Genomic DNA, 21022 nt, shown 5'->3' with positions numbered 1-21022 from the left:
TGACCAGTACTTGCCTGCCGTGCTGTGAATTGCTCCGACCCAGCCAACATCCAGCACGTGGCCAAACCATAGTCGCCAAACCCGTCCACTACACCCTATTGCCACTCCCCTCACTACCAGGGAACGCCAGCTGCCGCTCAACAAGATCTTGATTGTTTACTGGCCTGGCTCCACAATGGTGGAATGACAGCTGAATACCAACCTTCTTCCTCCGCAGGCTAGAAAACAAATCGGGTTCAGACTGCATCTTGTCGCGTAAAGATAAAAATAAAATCATAAATAAAAGATCTTTGTTTATGTATGTTTCATCTTTCTATATTGTTTGGCGTAAAGTAGTTTGCTTTGTTTATTAGATTAATTTTATGGCCTCAAATGAGTCTTTCACTCTTTGGGCCCTATCTTGCATCAGGGGCAATTGACTTAAACACTGGCACATGTGTCGTTGCTAGTTTGCAACTGGCGCAGAGCGTTCTTTTCCCTCCTGCGCCACGCGTCTGTAAATTAGGGAATGATCTTGTGCCCCAAGGGCTGTTCGGCGAAAGGAGGAGGCATGTTCTGGCACAAACGTTCCCTGGTGCTATTTTGCAGTTTCAGAAACCACTTGCGCCACAAACCAAGGAAATACCTGGTTTAAAGTCAGTGGCGCGTTGTTCAGAGGCTATTTTAAGGGCGCATGCATAATGTTGCTTGTGGACCTCGCGCATACACTTTGCTTCTCTCATCTACCTAGCCACACATTCTTGGTAAATTATTTGGGAAAGAACAGCGGTAATAAGTTGTATTTTTAAATCAATGCATCTGCAAGCACCGTACAGCAAACACATATTTTCTTGACACAGACATCGTGTACATGCCGATAACTTTTAGGATTGATGAGTATTTGATCGTGAGAAAACATTGTTTTACCGCGAGTGAGTGTTAAAAAGAATGAATGAATGCGGGTGCGCGTGTGTGTATGTGTAAAATAATTAATGAATGTGTGCAAGCGTGTGTGCGTCCATCTGTTTAAACACGCGCAAACTAAACACGTAACACATAATACCTTCCACGGCAATGTTTATTAACGGGGGGACACATGCATATTAGGAACACAAGTTGATAATGATAATGCATCCAATACAGATAAGAAACAATGTTTATAATGTATTGCGTATATCATTAAATAGAACCACAGTTACCACATATCATATGTTATATCATATAAGTTTTCTTTGCCGAAATTTATTTGAGGACTCAGTATTTCTGAAGTTGTGGAAGAAAACCTTATTCCATGTGTGAACTAGGCCATATTATTTGGCCATAAACTGAGCCATTTGAAGTTTGAAATTCATGTGCATCTGTCTCATAGGAGACTGCAGACACGCTGTCAAAATATCAACTCATCAGAATCAAATGCGCTCATGGCTCTTAAAGGGGATGGCAGCTGGCACTCTCATTGGTTTATTGCACGTTATGCCCAAACCACACCTACGGGTAATTAGGCTACTTCAGACCAACCCTTTTTAGATTTGTGCAGGGCGCAAGAGTAATTTTTTGCGATGGTAAAATAGTGACATCGCCTTAGAACCGCCCACAAAGCCACTTGCCCTTGGCGCTTCTCACTTGCGTTTCAGATCGTTAAAATAGGCCCCTTTGAGTGGTACCTTCATGTTGGAATGCACTTAATAGTCAGTTGCTCTGGACAAAAGCGTCAGCTAAATGAATGCAGTGTAATGCAATGCAGACTGAACATGTTTAGAACCAGTTTGTGAGTATTCACAGAGACGTGGGATTTCTCTTCATGTTTAGCGCCGATGAAGTGCCGCTGAAGATCCTGGCTCACAACAACTTTGTGGGACGTCTCATCGGGAAGGAGGGGCGCAACCTGAAGAAGGTGGAACAGGACACCGACACAAAGATCACCATCTCCCCGTAAGCATCACACACACACACGCGCACGTGCATGCATGCACTTTCACATTAATATTCACATTAGCACAAGGTCACATACACACACACACACACACACTAATACATACATCATATACTGTCCCATTACAGAGTTGACACTGCTGTTGCTGTTTGAAAGTAGGTTAGAATATGTCTATGAATGTGTGTGTGTATGAATATGTCTATGAATATGTGTGTGAATGTGTGTATTCACATGTATATTAATGTGTGTTCGATTGTGTTTGTCGATGTGTATGAATGTGTGTGGATGTGTCCATGAAAGTGTGTTTGAATTTGTTTTAGAATATATCTATGAATGTGTGCGTGAATTTGTTGATGATTATGTCTATGAATGTGTGTGTGTGGATGTGTCTATTAATGTGTGTGTATGATTATGTCTATTAATGTATGTGGGAATGTGTCTATAAATGTGTTTGTGAACTTATGCATGAATATGTCTATGAATTTGTATGTGGATGTGTCTATGAATGTCTGATAAATGCAGTCCATTTACCACCATTTATAAGCTCACACGCACACACACACACACACACACAGCGCTCTTTGCATTTCCCCCGAAGCACTGCACAATCAATCTGGCAATGCGCCGATCCCTAGCCCATCTCTTAGCCTCTCATAACCGGACCTTGCTATGTGTATCATAAACAGCATTTGAGATGTTTTAACTCAGACCATGGGCCAGAGATTAACAAGGTCTCGGGGCTTTCTGCTGTAAAATACATTCTGTATCTCACCCTTTATTTGCAAGGCCAGTGTGCTGGTTGGCGTCAACGAATGTTGGTCTGTCATGCAACGTAGAACAAATATATATATCTCTCAACATTTGAACAAATCGCACCGGAAATTATCCATTATGCCCCCGAAGGTATCACAAGGGGGGCAAAAGGGAAGGGCCCTTGTTAAAAGAGGGGGGGGCCTTGTTATAAAGGGCTATCCTCTCCATCACTTTTTTATGGTTAAGCCTGATTCGTCAGGCCAGACCCATCGTCGACCAATTGTGAACCACAAATTATTTCTAATATAAGCGGATCAATGGTGGCTCTCTTGTGACTGCCTGGATTTAAAGGCTTGAAAACAATAAACTGGTTTATCAGGCTTTACCACAGCCGTCTATAGGCAAAGCACAGTGCCTTGGCTAAATGATCTCCCTCCTCTACCAAGAAATGACCTTCACAAAAGGACAACATTGAGCGCATCTGTTCATGTCAGCATCTGCATTCAATTTTACTGAAAATATAAGCTACTATCTGCCTACTATACTATAATGTAGGTTGATAATTTGCTTTAATTATTGTAATCCATCTGTGAAATCCAACATTGGCCGGTCTCTGCAGAGTTGGAGAGCTCTGTTCTGTCTGATTATGCATGGTATTCACATCCGATCAAGGCAAAACCTGCATTGATAAAAGAGACTGCAGAAGCGTTTGACTGATTCAAAGTTCTAAATACATGTAACTGATTCGTTTCAACCTATATACTAATGCAGCCCAATTTAGTTCAGCAGTACAGTGAATATGCACTGTCAAGAGGAAGAATGATTTTCATCAGTCTGAGGGGTAACATATGAGAGCTGCTCTTTTTTTTGGATTCTCTTTCATGTTTTCAAACAGCTGCCAAACTTCTTTTTTTTTACGGTCTAGAATGTGCTCTACTTCAATAAGAAGATGATTGGATAGTGCTACTGCCATAAAACAAAGGGTTCATAAAACAAACATTAAGGAAATTTATGGAAAGATAGAACAGAGGACATTAGACACAGAAGACTCAATCCCCCCACTGCCACAGACAAAGCATGTTATAACCGATAGGCTTATTATTTTTGAAGCCAAGTAATGCTGTGGTATCACACATGTAGTACCCCCCCCATCATCCCAATGGAATGTGCCGGGAAAAATGTGTGTTCCAAAACGCACGTTTTATTTCGAAGTTCCCGACACGACGATTCCACTGTTAAAGATGGCGTTGACTAAACGTCTTTTCTATTGAAGATCTGAATAACTCGTTCAAGGTCACCCCTAGAGAGAACAGTGCGTCTCTCCCCTGACCCACACTCTCTCCTCCCCGTGGCCCCAGGCTCCAGGACCTGACCCTGTACAACCCCGAGAGGACCATCACGGTGAAGGGGCCCATCGAGGCCTGCTGCCTGGCCGAGGCCGAGGTCATGAAGAAGGTCAGAGAGGCCTACGACAACGACATCGCCGCCATGAATGTGAGTATAGGCACCCGTGCCAACACGCTGGTTTGCCGACTCACACTTGAGCCGATGAGGCCGTCGTAAAGCGTGCTTCACTCGAAGGGAATGAAAGCGTCTCTTGTTTTTGTTTGTGTTAGCATTGATGAAGTTTTATAAAAATTGTTGTAGCTTTATCTGAAAAAAAAGATCTGTAGCGATTGTCCGCAAATTAGTTGTTTGCCGGTTTCCAACGCACACGTCTGCAGACACAAACCCACAGACCCAGACTCAGAGCCACCCCTGTCCCTCTCTAACCTGCGTCTTCCCCACAGCAACAGACTCATCTGATTCCAGGCCTGAACCTTGGGGCCCTGGGCCTGTTCCCGCCCTCGGGCTCCATGCCCCCTCCCCCGCCCGGCAACTCCTCCTCTTGCGCCCCCTACGGATCCTTTGGGGTAAAGAAGCGCCCCAAAAGATTCCTCATGGGAGTCCCCTTTGTTTCAAGGGGGCTGTCTCTGAGCAAAGAGAGGCATGCTAGTGATTAGCCACTAGAATCTGGGACGGGTTGTTCATTGTTTAACGATCACATTTTGTGTGTGTGTGTGTGTGTGTGTGTCTGTATGCGTGGGTGTATGTTTGTCCGTGTGTGTTTGTATGTTTGCGCGTGTGTTTGTGTGTGTGTACATGTGCGTCCCTGCGTGTGTGTGTGTGTTTAGACTCAGGAGCAGGAGACGGTGCATGTGTACATCCCTGCCCAGGCGGTTGGAGCCATCATCGGCAAGAAGGGACAGCACATCAAACAGCTGAGCCGCTTCGCTGGGGCGTCCATCAAGGTCTGAACACGCACTCATTATGGCATTAACATTATCAAACTCTGAACACACTCATTGTCATCGCGCTTACCACACACTAATTATCATCAACAAAGTCCTAAATACACTCATTATCGTCCTGGTGTTAACCACGGCCTAATTGTCACTATCAAAGTCTGAAAACACATGCATCGCGATCATGGTCCACAATGCACATGCACTATATTTAGGATCGTCATCCTGGTGATAAAATGGCACTCATTATCTTTATTCTCATGGTCTGAAAACACGTTCATTATCTTCATTATATCTTCATTATCCTTATCATAATCTTAGCCACACATTTGTTATCCTTGTTATAATCATGGTCTTTACCACTCACAAATTATCCTTATTGTCAATATCATAGTCTTATCCCCACACTCATTATTTTTATTCTTATCTCTAATCTCTCTCTCTCTCTCTCTCTCTCCCTCTCTCTCCCTCGCTCTCTCTCTCCCTCTCCCTCTCCCTCTCTCTCTCTCTCTCTCTCTCTCTCTCTCTCTCTCTCTCTCTCTCTCTCTCTCTCTCTCTCTCTTTCTCTCTCCAGATCGCCCAGGCTGAGGCTCCTGATGCGAAGATGAGGCAGGTGATCGTGACAGGCCCACCTGAGGCCCAGTTTAAGGTGAACCATGACACTCATAACGAATGTGACTCAAATTAAAAAGTACATACGCCTCAACCAATCCACCTATTGTCTACAAACCCTCGCTCTCTCGATACCCGACGGTTGCCTTGAAACCTCTTAGCATCCTGCTCCACTGAACGAATACATGCATCAATAAATGATTGAATTGGCTTAAATTTCCAGCTCTCTTTGTTATAAAGTCAAGAGGATATGTACTCGTATCAATCCCAGAGGGTCAATTACAGAATGGATGATGAACGGCTTGATTCAGTGCATGCGGAGAAAGCGCTCCGTCACAGCAGCACTGTTTGAACATGCTCCTCCACCACCTCCATCAGGCTCAGGGCAGGATCTACGGCAAGCTGAAGGAGGAGAACTTCTTTGGGCCGAAGGAGGAGGTGAAGCTGGAGACCCACATCAAGGTGGCGGCGGCGGCGGCAGGGAGGGTCATCGGCAAGGGAGGCAAGACGGTAGGTCGGCCGGCGTGTGCTCATACACAAGACCCCCCAGATGGGGAAGAATTTGGATTCACGTATGCTATGACTGACTTGGATTAATCGCGTAGAGGGAAGTTCAATTGACGGCTAATTACAGCAGGACAGGACGAATATGGTCACAGAAATTGAAGTGAGCACTGAAGTTGCCCTGATAAAACATGATCACTGCTGCAATGATGCGGGGTCACCTTCTACTCAATTATGCAAAAAATCACAATCACGATTATTTTGGTCAATATGGAAATCACGATTATTTTTGAGTTTGAGAACATGACGCAAACTCATATATTGCTCCCCAAAAAAAACATTGTAACTGAGAACTTATACGTTTTCCCTCTAAAAAATCCACCAAATGTTCAAATAATCTTTTTTCAAATAGAAAACAAGGTACAAAAAGGTATTTAGCTCCTTTTTCCTCACGGCATTGTGCTGCGTCTCTCCAGGTGAACGAGCTTCAGAACCTGACAGCGGCCGAGGTGGTGGTCCCGAGGGAGCAGACCCCAGACGAGAATGACCAGGTCATCGTCAAGATCATCGGACACTTCTACGCCAGCCAGGTACGGACGCCCAATCCCTTTCCCGTCCCTCTCGCACAGCCTTAGTTACTGTTACTGTTAGTTACTGTTCCTTGTAATAGAGTCCCTTAAGGAATGGACCGTACCTTTCTGTAATCGGTCCGTGTCTATCTTAACGGTCAACTAGGCAACTTGAGAGGTAAACATGCTGCCAGTGGTGGGTTTAAAGCAGAAATCTCATTTTGTGTAAAGCACTTGTACTTGACAATGACAAACAAGGAATCTTCTTCTTTTTTTTCACCTCTCCTCCCCTCCCCCTTCTCCCTGTGTCATATCCTCCCCTCTCTCCTCACTTCCTCCCACCTCTCCTGTCTCCTCTTCCTCCCCTCTCTCCTCACTTCCTCCCACCTCTCCTGTCTCCTCTTCCTCCCCTCTCTCCACACTTCCTCCCACCTCTCCTGTCTCCTCTTCCTCCCCTCTCTCCTCACTTCCTCCCGCTTTCCTGTCTCCCCTTCCTCCCCTCTCTCCTCACTTCCTCCCACCTCTCCTGTCTCCTCTTCCTCCCGTCTCTCCTCACTTCCTCCCACCTCTCCTGTCTCCTCTTCCTCCCCTCTCTCCTTACTTCCTCCCACCTCTCCTGTCTCCTCTTCCTCCCCTCTCTCCTCACTTCCTCCCACCTCTCCTGTCTCCTCTTCCTCCCCTCTCTCCTCACTTCCTCCCACCTCTCCTGTCTCCTCTTCCTCCCCTCTCTCCTCACTTCCTCCCACCTCTCCTGTCTCCTCTTCCTCCCCTCTCTCCTCACTTCCTCCCACCTCTCCTGTCTCCTCTTCCTCCCCTCTCTCCACACTTCCTCCCACCTCTCCTGTCTCCTCTTCCTCCCCTCTCTCCTCACTTCCTCCCACCTCTCCTGTCTCCTCCCCTCTCTCCTCACTTCCTCCCACCTCTCCTGTCTCCTCTTCCTCCCCTCTCTCCTCACTTCCTCCCACCTCTCCTGTCTCCTCTTCCTCCCCTCTCTCCTCACTTCCTCCCACCTCTCCTGTCTCCTCTTCCTCCCCTCTCTCCTCACTTCCTCCCACCTCTCCTGTCTCCTCTTCCTCCCCTCTCTCCACACTTCCTCCCACCTCTCCTGTCTCCTCTTCCTCCCCTCTCTCCTCACTTCCTCCCGCTTTCCTGTCTCCCCTTCCTCCCCTCTCTCCTCACTTCCTCCCACCTCTCCTGTCTCCTCTTCCTCCCGTCTCTCCTCACTTCCTCCCACCTCTCCTGTCTCCTCTTCCTCCCCTCTCTCCTTACTTCCTCCCACCTCTCCTGTCTCCTCTTCCTCCCCTCTCTCCTCACTTCCTCCCACCTCTCCTGTCTCCTCTTCCTCCCCTCTCTCCTCACTTCCTCCCACCTCTCCTGTCTCCTCTTCCTCCCCTCTCTCCTCACTTCCTCCCACCTCTCCTGTCTCCTCTTCCTCCCCTCTCTCCTCACTTCCTCCCACCTCTCCTGTCTCCTCTTCCTCCCCTCTCTCCACACTTCCTCCCACCTCTCCTGTCTCCTCTTCCTCCCCTCTCTCCTCACTTCCTCCCACCTCTCCTGTCTCCTCCCCTCTCTCCTCACTTCCTCCCACCTCTCCTGTCTCCTCTTCCTCCCCTCTCTCCTCACTTCCTCCCACCTCTCCTGTCTCCTCCCCTCTCTCCTCACTTCCTCCCACCTCTCCTGTCTCCTCTTCCTCCCCTCACCCCTTCCCCCCTTTTTTCAACCACCCCCCGCCCTCCTCCTCCTCCTCCTCCCCCCCCAGCTGGCCCAGAGGAAGATCCGTGACATCCTGACCCAGGTGAGGCAGCAGCAGAAGGGGGGGATGGGTGGGCGGGCCAGCCCCCACCCCCAGGGCCTCTCAGAGATGGGCGGGGCCCCGGCCCCAGCCCCGGCCCAGGCCCCGGCCCCACAGGGACAGTCCCAGGAGCGCAAGAAGTGAGCCGTTGGGGGGGGGGGGGGGGGGGATCCGAACCCATGCCCCCCCCCCCCCCCCTCCCAGCCTCTTCCTCACACCCCCCCACCCTCCCCCCCACCCACCCCTGCCTGACGGACAAGACGCACGGACGAACTGGTAACGGAACACGGACGGACTGAAACGGGAGAGCGACGCATGGACCCAGCGGTAGACGGGGAGGAAATACGAAGGGGGAGGGGGAGGGATGATGCCTGACAGCGAGACGGGGGGGGGGGAGGGGAGACTAGATGTTTAGACAGAGAGTGAGAGAGAGGAGCAGTGGCATAACCGGAGAAGCGAATAAGATCAAATAAGAAGCGAGAACGGAGAGACCCGACGCCAGGGCAGAGGAGGGGCCGACGGAGGGGGGAGGGATGAAGGTGTGACAGGAAGGCGCTGACGGGAAGCGGTGGCGGGGTCGTGTCTTCCCAGTGCAGCTCTGTAGCGCTCCAGAAGGACGCAGAGGAGGGAGGGGGTGATGAGTGTCTGCTGCAACACCGCGGACGGGAACACCACTGGAGAAGCTCCTGATGGAGCTTAGGACAGGACGGACGTGATACAGCCTTGCTGCTCTTACACTAAAGGCTAGCGTTTTTTTAATCGACCCCAGCGGCCCCAGGGGCGCGGTCCCTAAGGCTCCTGGTCAGAGTGATCAGCGCTCCGGAAGAGGCCCCCTCTGCCCCTCTGGCTCCGCCCCCCCCGCCCACCCCCCCCCCCCCTGTGTGCACCTCTCCTCACCGCTCCGGCTGCCAGTCTCATATTTTAAGGGTGTTTTTTTTAAGGAACAAAAAAGATAGATATATGTATAGAAATGTTTTATTCAGAGCTATTATTGATAGAATGCAGCCAGGCAGGAAACCGGGAGAGGGGACTGGGAAGTGGCAAACGGGATAGGTCACACTCCCTCACGCCAGCCAATCAACGTTAAGCAGAGGGGCCGCAGATGTTAACACTGCTCTTTGACGGTGCCTCCGACTACGGGGGGCACCGGAAGAAAAAAAAAGAAAATATGAGGTTGTAAATATATAATCTTCATGTCAACGTCGAAAAATGCCGTGTCCAGCTCGCCTTGCCTTTTTTCCTTTTTTGTCCGGGGATTTTCTGTATAACGCCCGGGCCCCCAGGCCTGTCGTTGTGTAGCAGTAATGTAGCCTACATGGAGGCCGGGGCCTGGGCAGGCACTGAACCCCCTAGCCTTCAGCTCTGTGGCGGCGGGCACGGCAGGAGACAGTAAAGTGGGCAGAGGTCGCGGCGGGGGCCCTGCAGTTCTATTGCAGCGGCTCTCGCTCCGAGACGCGGAACTAACAAACCGGGAAAAACTGCCCAGCGGCTATGCTAGCTGGGAAGCGGCCCGCACCCTAAACGGCATATTTTATATATATTGTATATATATGATATGTGAGTTAGCCCGGCCCCTCGGGTGAATGGATCCACGGCAGAGGAGCGCAGGTGTATCGGCGCTAGAGCCCCCACCTGCGGGGGGTGCGGTGACAGACAGACAAGGCGCGTCTGACAGCATCTGATCATCGCACGCCTCTTTATTCAATGGCTGGTTTGGCAGACTTGTGCTGATACAGGGAGTCACCACTAGAGGGCGCCTCTCGGAATGACCCCAAGAGTGCATGTGGTAATTTGAGAGCAGCACAAGCCCTTGACCAGGCCCGGGGGAAGCAAGGAGTCTTCCAGCTGTCCCCCAACTCTCCCTGCCTGGAGCTTAGTGTCCAAGAGTTAACATCAGAAAAAAGGGGAGTGGCTTCCTGGTTCTCTCTCCCCAATCTGCCAATGGCCTGTGGGTGGGAGTCTCCAGGCCCTGCCTGTGTATGACAATGAGGGGCGGGGTTTATGACTGGACACTCCCATCGAGATTAGAACAGATTAGAGAAGAAATGCGATTAAAACAAAAAAAGAATAAAAAAAAGCCTACCTCAGGGTGAAGTTACCTCAGTATTCCTTTGTTTTGCTTGCTGGTGTTTTATAAAAGAGACAAAGAAAGCTGAAAGTCCTGAATATTTTTTATTTTTTTAAGGAAAAAAGTATTTTTGTTAGGTTTCGTCTTGTTGCTTTGTTTATTTTTTTCTGTTTTCTTTTTTGTTGTGGTGGTGGGGAATGAGCTCAGGATGACGACAAGGTTGCTTTTAAGCTTGATCAGAGAAAGATAACTCTTTAGTCACCAATCGTTGATTGGTGACTAGAGGCCGGAAACATCCGCAGGCTCTTTCTGAACGTGTAGTGGCTGAAAAACAAAACAAAGAGAAAATATCAGCTAATGGGGGAGTTGCATTCCTTAAGAGGCGGGTCCTCCAGTACACATGGCAACTGTGTGTGCCAACGAGAGATCTTTTACTGTCTTCTGTGGTGTCATCAGATGGATAATCCCCTGATGCTCATTTTCTAATATGTGTACAAGCTGTGATAGCGGAGGAACCCATCTGTTTTACAATCTCCCTTTTCTAACACGTACCCCTGGCCCTATCCGAGGCTCTTTCTGGCTGCCTTACACTGATGACATCACGATGAAGCACCAACAACCAAACAGTCTGTAAGAGGCAGGGCCGTGGGTACGGCACAACACATGATGAAAATACGTTTTAAGAGACTGCCTGGAAGTGACCCTCGAAATATAAGGTTTAACGAAAACGATATGCAAAGCATGCTGAAGATAAAGACAGGGCGTGTGGGCTGTGTCGATCGGTCTACTTGTTAATCGTGCGCTGTTAACGGATAGCCACGGTCACAGGAGTTGTCGGGAATTTGTTGTTTGTCGGAGTTGTGCCGAGTGCTACAACGGAGGTCAAAGATATGACAGCTGTATTCGTAGAAATGTATTAAAAATACGGAAGGGGCATTCTACCTGTACAAACACACACACAACACACACCTGAACACACACCTAAACTTGCTCTGACTGCTCTGAATGTGAATATTTATTACCTGTGCACTGACCGCAACACCTCAGACGCTTCGTGTTGGCTGTGTGTGTGTGTGTGAGAGTGTGCGTGTGAGAGAATGTGGATGTGCGTGCGTGTGTATGATTTGAATGTGTTTGCGTGTTGTTTTTTAGTTTCACCGGTTTTAAAGGTTCATTTTAGAGAGGCGAGTGGGTGAAGAAAAAAAAGCAGAAAAAAGTAGAACAGAGAGCTTCGGCCCTTTGTCTGGTTCGACCAGTCGTGGGGATTAAACCAATTATCTCGACGAACGGGGGTAAAGAAGAAGAAAGAAAGGAAACGCAAGAGAGTTTTTAAAAACAACTAAATAGTGAGGCAAATCAATCACATCGGATAAGCCAGATGTGAGAAAATATAGGTGAACACAATCACAATTTTTCTATTTTTGAAAACAAATAAATAGATGGTGGGACACAGTAGAAAACCACAGTTATCTAACCATACGTCAGAATATCAAGGGACACTGCCAGATGGATTTTTACTGCCTTGTCTGCATGTCATGCCACCACCTTAATCTAACCGGGGTCACAACCGGCTCACTTTTCAACAGAAAACCGAGACCTCCATCCATCTCTGTGCTTCCATTTTTTTATATCAGAGGCTGTAACTCAACTATTGCAATTAACCAAGCGATGCTGGAGTCAATTATAAAGCTTTGTTAAGGTCAAGCAAGCAAAAGCATTGAAGCTTTGAACGCATCTGCTCGACTACCGACCACTCCGGTATATGCCGTCATCTTGTGGCTAGCTAGCTAACGTGGCTAGGAAGCTAAGTTACCCTCTCTCTCCTTCTTCTAGAGAGCTCTGTTCACAAGCGCGAAGACCTGCCCTTTAGGATTTGTTTTTCATTTTCATCGGCTTCCATTCAGCAACGGTTTCTGATGATTACTTCTTTATTTTCTTTTTGTACAATACAGCAAGCTTTATTTTGGACGGGACATCTGGGCTGACGTACTGTAGCATTAATCGGTTCATTAAATACATGAATAAATAAACAACCTACAGAGAGAACCTCCTGTAACATCTGAAATTAACATCTGCCATTATGGGAGGGGAAGGATGCGAGGGAGTGGGGGAGGGGAGAGAGTCGGGGATTCTGAACATATCTGGGACCCTTAGTGATGGGGGGGGGTTCAGTCACTTGAAATGCAACAGTTTCAGTAACTGCAGCATCATTATGACACACAGATTCACACACACACACACACGTACACTGCCTCCATATTCCTTCTCCTTCTATCCATGCTCGCAATGCTTTATCTTTTCCCTCATTCTCTTCTGCTCATTATTCTTGGAAGAAGACGCTTCCTCGTTTTCTCCGTTTTGCGTCTCAATTTTTGAGAGAGCTGTCTCTTGGTCGCTGGTCTCCATTTTGTCTGTTGTGGTATTCCGCCAAGCATTCTCATCCTGTAGAAAACTTTTTTTGTTTTTAGATATACTTTCATTTCCCTTTACAAGACAGTTGTACAGCAAAATATGACAATATATGACGTTTAGCTCAGTCCACGACAGTTACTGTGCCAAAATATCCTCAAAAGGTATTTCTTCCCCGATGGTATATATAAAAGGAACTGAAGCTGATACCTAACATTTAACTATATACTTAATGAACTTAAATACAGATGAAATATACCTTAAAATCTCAGGTATAACACCTTTTTTCGTTTTTCTTGAATGAAATATAAACACATTTTATTTTGAAGAAAAACTTTTCTCACAACATCCCCCTGTCTGTTATGCAATCTTGAGAGTGAACTTAACTTGCAGATGTTTTATCACATCTGACATGGGGCCACCATTCTCGTCAAATGCTGTCTGTGCAGAATAATGAATATACAAATCGATACATAAGAAGAAACTCTCCACCTCCCTTATGCCATTAGAGTAACGCTTCGATGTATTATATTAGTTTTTGAACAAAAAGCCACCATGAGGCAACCTACCCCTTTGAAAATAGTATGCCCCACACAAAAAAACAAATGAAAGTATCGGTTAGCCAGTGTTTATCTTGACCACTCAGATTCATTCTTGCGCATTTCGAGACCTTTCAAGCGAGATTATTCAAAATGTAAGATGGAATAAGTAAAGTACTCGTTAGAAAAGTCTCGGGGTAAACCTGGAGATTTGACGTGTGCGATGACAACCACAACGCATAACCTTTCTATCTTTCATGCAACTTTTAGTACGACTTTGTGACCGGACCTGATGCTTTAGAACTGACTTAACAGACAGACAGACAGACAGACAGACAGACAGACAGATTGAAAGACAGTCAGCCAGACCGATTGAAAGACAGACTTGTAACTCTTCTAAGGACAGTTAGACACAGACTTCTGCATGTCACGATCAACTACCGATCTTTTGGGGTCTTTGTCAACCAACTCCGCCACGTGGAGGCAGGCGGTTGTTGACCTGGACAAAATAACATGGACAGACATATGAACACAACTAGCAATGCTACCTCAAAATATATAAATAAAAAATATTAACAATAATATCACGTTTTTTTTCTCTCGACAAAAACCGACCACAGCAATCATACAATCAGACAGTAAGGACAGACAGCGCATGCTAACGTGGTGAGGCATATATACATGTTTTCCCCCCCCTTTTACTTTAATTTATTTTTCATATTTTTTATTTTCAGTTTTTTTGGTTTAATTTAACATCTCCAACGTAGAGATGGGTCTGTATAAAAATACAGACACATAAGGCCGGGTGGATTCAGAGTGTGCGTGTAAGGTAACAGGGCTGGCTGGGAAGAGGAACTTGAAATATACTAACAAAAGGATAAAACTATAGCTTTATTTTTACCCTGTTATAATATCATTTTAATAAACCTGACTTTGTTTTGGAGCTATGTGTCACTGTGGACTCATTCACAACATATGTCGAAAACAACAAAGAAATAGCTCAAAACGATAAAAATGTCCAGTTTGGTAGCTTAGCTAAGCTTAGTTTAGCTTTCCTAATGCTATTAGCCAAATTTCCCTTCCAGCTCTGCAATCCTGCCGAACCCCCTGTCTCTCACCTCATGACTCAACCTCTGAAAGTTAGGGGGAAACACCTGTAACCATGTTTTTTTTTTTTGTTGTTGATCTACCTCTTAGCAAAATATAGGAAAATGGCTAAAAAAATCGTTAGAAAAAGGACACAAAAAAATAACAAAAAGGTTTTGAAAAAAAATGCTCGAAAGAAATATAGGTATGAATAACTGGGTAGCAGCTTCTCCATATACTGTAGTGGATAGTCTATTAAAGGAATTAAAAAATACTTTTACTTCTTCCAAAGATTATTTTGTTTTTCTTTCACCATTGTTAGTTTTCTTTTAAGGTTTATACAATGGAATAATAAACCTCATAGGGGGAAAGAACATCTCTTCTCTTTTCATAAAAACATGAGATTTAACTTTAAAATTTACATTTTTATTTTTGTCATTTCATTGATTATTGAACTTGACCTTACGTAACCACAACACGATTATCCATGTTTCATTTTTGATCAATTTCTAATCATTTTCTCTGTCTCTTTGTGATTGCCTATCTTTTTTTTCTTTTTCTTCAAATGACAGCGGATTGTGTATCTCTTGCGTTTGGATGCAGTGAGTGATGTTAACCTCCATGTGTCCCTTGATTTTGAAACGCGTACATTTTCTTTTATAGTTGCACCCTTCAAGGACCTGCTCGTAAAATCACCATGACATCTCTCTGTTTCAACGTTGTGGGCCTACTTTCACATCTGAGTCATTTGAAAAAGGAAAAAAAATAAAACACACTGTTGTTTAGCTGGCATTGGAGCCAAGTTAGAAGGTGTTAAAAGGCTTTTAAAGAGGGCCGGGGGTACCCTTCTCTTGTCAAAGTGTGATAAATCTCAAGGCCTATACTTGTACCTAATCACAGCACAGGCTCAGGTTATATTTTTTAACTGCTACAACTGAGCCCCTATTTACTGCCTGATAACAACAATAACATTGAGCGAATCGTAATGTTTGTATTGGCGTTCCTGTGTCAGCCATCTGTTAGTTTTATTGACAGACCATAGCGTGTCCAGGGAGTACAAACTGTTACTTTCTATCTGTTCAGGTATGACATGGACTGATCTATGCATCAAATAGTTAAAAAGAATAATCAAAAACCAGCCTTGTGTGCTTTTGTAATAACATAACCTGGGCGGTTAGGCTTGCTGAGCTTTTGTACGCAACTGTCGAGGCCCGTCGAGAGAAGGGTACTCCTGTGTCAGTTCTCCCCTATGGCACAGGGTGGCACTGTTGTCTTTGCAGTATATAGACTTACACCCTCTGCCTGTCTAATTCTATTTAGTCCTCATCATCACTTGTTTTAAACTACTTGTAAACTAAGCAGAGCATAGATATGAATGTGTTATTAAAAGAAGAGAAAATTGACCCCTTGGTATGCGTCTTTGTGTTTCCAAAATAGCATGAAATGGTTTTGTGTTTTGTTTGTTGCCCTCCTATGTTTCGAAATAGAATATTTTTTTGCATAAAAAACTGGACAACAAAACAGAAAAATGATATCTTAGCCATTAAAAGGCCCTTCTCGGCAACTGCGTTCCAAATCGCACCATTTTAATTTTTACTTAGTACGTAGCCTATTGCAGCTACCATTACATAGTACATACTGTTGCGCACAGTATGATTATAATCTGGAGATACTAGGTGATTTAACTGATTAGCACACCTGTAGTGCCACCCGTCGATTGAATATTTTGCTGCGCAGACGATTGTGGGGCAGAATAGCCAAAAAGCATGCTGGTTTGCATACTGCAAAATGCGACCGGATGAGGTACAGTATCCTGAAATATATATATTACCCATACTACATTATACTATTTAGTATGCCAGAAATATATTTAGTAGGCTATGTCCCATCTCCCCAATAAATAGTGTTATATATATGAGTCATTATACGAAAACGTGCCATTTACCATTCTTAATGTTTGATTTTCAAAGTAATGTTTTAAAAGTCTTTAAGCCCCTTTTTGGATGAAGCATATCCTTACCTCTCAGAAAAATGTGCCGTGCCATCTCAGGCCATCTTATTATTATTATTATTTTCACATATAATCAACATACTTATGTGTTTTGTCAACCCTGTTACTGATATATCAATTACTGTTTGAAAAGGTTTTAAATCCAAATTTTAAACAAATCTGATATACAGGGAAATATACAATCCCCCTTGTTACACTAAGTGTGTTTACAAAGTGAGAATATTGAGGATTTTACTTTTTTCCATGAATGAATCTATGCTCATTTACAATTGACTCTTTCACAGCATCTTCTCTTTAAGAAAAGGTTATGAAAACTAAATAATAATACCACAATTTCTTTGAGTGGATTACTGGTCTCTTTTACTTAACATATAAAATAAGTTGATTTTACATTTGTCTTTTCATTTTTTACATTATATTAGAATATTATACAAGTAACAGGGCTGACACCTCAGTAACAGGGTTGCCAACAGTTACCGTATTGGTTATACTACTGTTTAAATTACAGTGATGGCTATAATCAAGTTATATTGGGACATTCATAAATCTTTCATTCAACATGACTACTATTTTGGAGACAGATTGAGAGGTTTTAGCATAAAATATGATGAAAAATGATGATGATACTCTGTATGTAAATGTATTCCAATTGTTTAATTCAAAACATGAAGGATATTGAAATTACAACGTAATTTCCAACCATCCATTCTCCAACGTATAGAGTGCAAACCCTAACCCTGACCCGATCACTTCATGTAACATTACTGTATGCCTATCCAACAAGTTTTGACCAGATGTCTCTCTGTATCTCTACGTGCCGTGCTGTCACTCTAACAGGAGCAGGAATCAGTCTCAAAATGTCATCAAACATGTACCAGATACTGTCATCGCGGGCTGGCCAGAAAAATCTATTCTGGCCAATACGGTGCATGCACTTCACTTGGGCATATCCTTCATCTTTTCCCATGATGATTCCTGGGTAGAGCTCCTTATCATATTTCAGGACACACCATTCGCCAACGATTTCATCATTATTCCAGTCGATCTCCTGGGGTCCCTGAGGTTTTTCTGTCAGATGCTCCTCTGACTGGGTTGGTTGAGGTCTGACTGGGTTGGTTGCTTCAGGTTCCTCAGCCTGGATCATTTGAGGGTCCTCTGACAGTGATGGGAAGATGAAGTGCTGAGTTCTGAAACATGTGCAGGACAGGTTCTTCAATGTGGCACACAGACAGCTCACATCCCTGGCGATCAAGTGGCCTTTTTGGTTGGTGACCACCTGGTGTATTCGCATTGTTCCTGGGACTAATGGGATGTTTACTGGCATGTTGCGGTATGCATCCACAATGTCATCGGTTTCCACATAAAAGAGCTTCACTGTGGTGCCAGTTGTCAATAGCGCTCGGTAGAGTGTGGCGGCATCAGGGATGTCATGCCCTTGGCTCACAAGCTGATCTGCCAGTCTTTTTAACACCCCCCCAACACCATCAGGAGCTCCCTTGCCATGGCTCGCTTCGAAAAAATTCCAGGTGCCACTCTCAAAGCCTCTCTTGCTCAATTCAGTGCTGAACAGGAAGAAATTACCCTTCTGCCTGTATTGAGTACAAGGGCCATCGCTGAAGAAGTGGACCACAGACACAGATGGATGACGGGCTTTTATGAAGTCCAGTACTGGGTCAAGATGTTGCCAGATTGCCGGGGGACCTTTTTGCTTGGACTGTGAGATGGTGCAGAAGCAGAGAGGATTTGCATCTTCACCAGCATACAACACACCTGTGCATTGTTGCCTGTTGATGTGAGGCACCGAAATGCACAGCCTGGATCTCTGCACTGTACTTACACAAGTAGTTTTCTGAGAAGTCCACATGTATAATGCATTCGTGTGAGGACAGACTTCTCTTTAGTTCTCTGGAGAATGAGAACTGCTGCTTAATGTTGAATACATGCTTCTTAAACTTATGCAGCAGACAAGTGAAATGTTCAATGAGCTCCTCTAAAGAGCTTTCAATTAGTTTTTTGGCAGTCACTTTGAATGACATAGCCTCATTTGCTTTCTTTTCATTCGTCTTCTCTTTCTCCTCCGTTACCCACTGTGTGTATGTAACACGCGTTGACGCATCATGAACAGTAGCCAGTGGGAAGCGTTTCAGTTTGCATGTGGGACACTCTCCATACATGCACTCTTTACTGTTGGTGCTGCAAGAGACCTCCTCTGTTAGCCTCTCACGGTTTGAGTTGGTAAGCAAACTTAGTTGCTTTAGCTTGTCAACCATAAAGCCAAGGTTCTCATGGATTTTGCACATGCAAGTATCTCTGTCCTGAATGGTCGGATGTACAACCCAGAAGGGACGAAGTCTGCAAAAGAGACTGTAGGACAAAGATCTGTGTGGATTTTCAGATTGGAACTTCCTGTGAAGGTTTAACAATGAATCAACAAGAAATCTCTTTTGTTTTTTAACTTTGTCTCGCGTTATGGTCTGTTTCCTTCCAGTTGTGACCCGACTGACGTCATCTCGTTCATAGAAGGCTCTGACACTTGATTTGAACTGTGTTGGGATGCAGAGCTTTTCTTTACGAGTGAAAGAAAGTGCATTTCTATCTAAAGTCTTCCACCTTCTTCTTGGAAGACCAGTGGCACTCTGTCCATATTTCTGCATGCGGTACTTTTTGACTATCTGCCCAGATACCAATTGGGAGATAATCTGCCTCTCTCGCTCATCACGTGAATCTGTATATTTGCTTTTTAAGTCCCTCAACAGTGCAGTATGGAATTTGAGGGTTTTTCGTGCTTTTGCCCGCGCAACTGGGGTGCTGAGATGATGCTTGACTTTAGAAGATGGGGATGTTGTTTTATTCTTTAGGCGGAAGTACCTTTTTTTGTACTTATTTGTCTTTTGTTTTTCTTTTTCCAGGCTTTGCCTCAATTTCCCCAAATCATGGTGGAGCTTCTTTCTCTCCCTCTTTGACCTTAAACGCCCCTGATCCCGTTGCCTGCAACACAATGAAGCGCTGATTAATCAAACAGTTGTACTGAGAATCAAATTATCATTAATATATAGGGAGATGCATGTAACACACTCAAATGCCCAGTGTCATACATGTATGAACACACATGAGCTCTCACACACACACACACACACACACATCCTATTAAATCTAAATTTACAAAATGCTAAAAGACACCTACTGCAACCACATTGAACATAAGCCATAACCTCTCTTTCCTCTAACTCTAACCTTGAGGGCCCTGGTGCTGGCTCTGGCTCTGGCTCTGGACTTAGAGGGGGCGTCATGCACTGATCTATGGCTGCTGCACTTGCTGCTTTGGCTGTTCTGCATTTTACTTGTGCTGCTCTCCAATTCAGCCGCTTGGCTCTCCTTTCTCTGTCATTTAGTTCACTAACAGACAGCTTTTTCCCTGTGTCTCTGTCCTTTCTCCACTTTTCCTTCTCTTTTTCTAAATATGCTTCCCGTCTCTCAGGATCAGCATCTGTACGTTGTCTGTATCTGCGTTGTTTCTCAGCTGCAGAAAGAGGCATCCTAGCACAAACATATAAAACACATAAATCACTTTATTGTTAACACTAACCTATTTCATGTAGTAAGTTATAATAATAAAAATAATAATGAATTTGATTTATAAAGCACATTCCTAAAAAAACGATGGTGTATAAAGATAGATCAGCATAGGTCAGTAACCTCAATAAATTGTAGCCCGCCTATCAGTAGAATAATAGAAAAACATGATATTTAGGTATGAAACCTGCAAAAACATGTAAATTATGTAAATACTAAGTATATTTTCATGTACACACAAAAGCATATACTTTCAACCCTGTTAAAACCCTGTTGTCAACCCTGTTACCCTAGAATGTTAACAGGGTTGACGGTAACAGGGTTGACGAAAAATGTTATTGGCAGCCATTACTAGCCATGTGTAAAGGTCATGACACCACATGGTGTGCATTCATGAGAGGCTTAAATGTTGTTATATATGTACATTTAAAATTTCAAACAAATAACTTTTTAAAGTATGCTTTTGTGGTAACAGGGCTGACAACATGAGCTTGTCCCCCTCTGTCAGATATTGCTTAAATAAATAAAAAATCATTAAAAGAAGACGACACTCACTTGTCTTTTCACCATCAACTTCATAAAAGGCAGATGATGTCACTTCCTGGCAGGATGAAACTTTGAGAACAGTCCATTATCTCTGAAGGGGTGTTTTCATCGAAAGTAACAGGGTTGACAACAACCCAGGGACCCGAGTAAATTGTTGTTTTTGTCAACATTTAACACATATTAAGAATAAAACCCATTCATGAGTAATGAAACAACACTTGAGGCTTTATATAAGTTTAAGTTTTTATATGATAGTTTGACTTTTTTGGGCCTTAGTAGCTAGTAAAGGTAGAAAAACATACTGTGGGACAGGCTATTTTTACATTTTTTGCAAGATGCTTTGCACAAAAAAGGGTTTAAAAC

At 44.6% G+C, this 21022-nt stretch overlaps 1 protein-coding gene across 1 annotated transcript in view; it reads left to right on the top strand.

Moving 5' to 3' along the window:
• Window positions 1–8571, top strand: part of igf2bp1 (insulin-like growth factor 2 mRNA binding protein 1) — a gene marked incomplete at both ends in the record, with an annotated part of 41760 nt that extends 33189 nt beyond the window's left edge. The window contains 8 exon segments of the mRNA XM_079745901.1: window positions 1789–1911; window positions 4024–4159; window positions 4456–4578; window positions 4840–4956; window positions 5525–5599; window positions 5941–6072; window positions 6543–6656; window positions 8395–8571. Of these exon segments, the coding sequence (XP_079602027.1) occupies window positions 1789–1911; window positions 4024–4159; window positions 4456–4578; window positions 4840–4956; window positions 5525–5599; window positions 5941–6072; window positions 6543–6656; window positions 8395–8571 (997 nt within the window).
• Window positions 8572–21022: the final 12451 nt, after the last annotated feature.

The sequence above is a fragment of the Pollachius pollachius genome (genome assembly GCF_949987615.1).
Source record: "Pollachius pollachius genome assembly, chromosome: 11".
In the NCBI taxonomy this organism is placed as follows: domain Eukaryota; kingdom Metazoa; phylum Chordata; class Actinopteri; order Gadiformes; family Gadidae; genus Pollachius; species Pollachius pollachius.
Note: the sequence above shows the minus strand (reverse complement) of the source record. Positions and strands in the feature narration are given on the sequence as shown.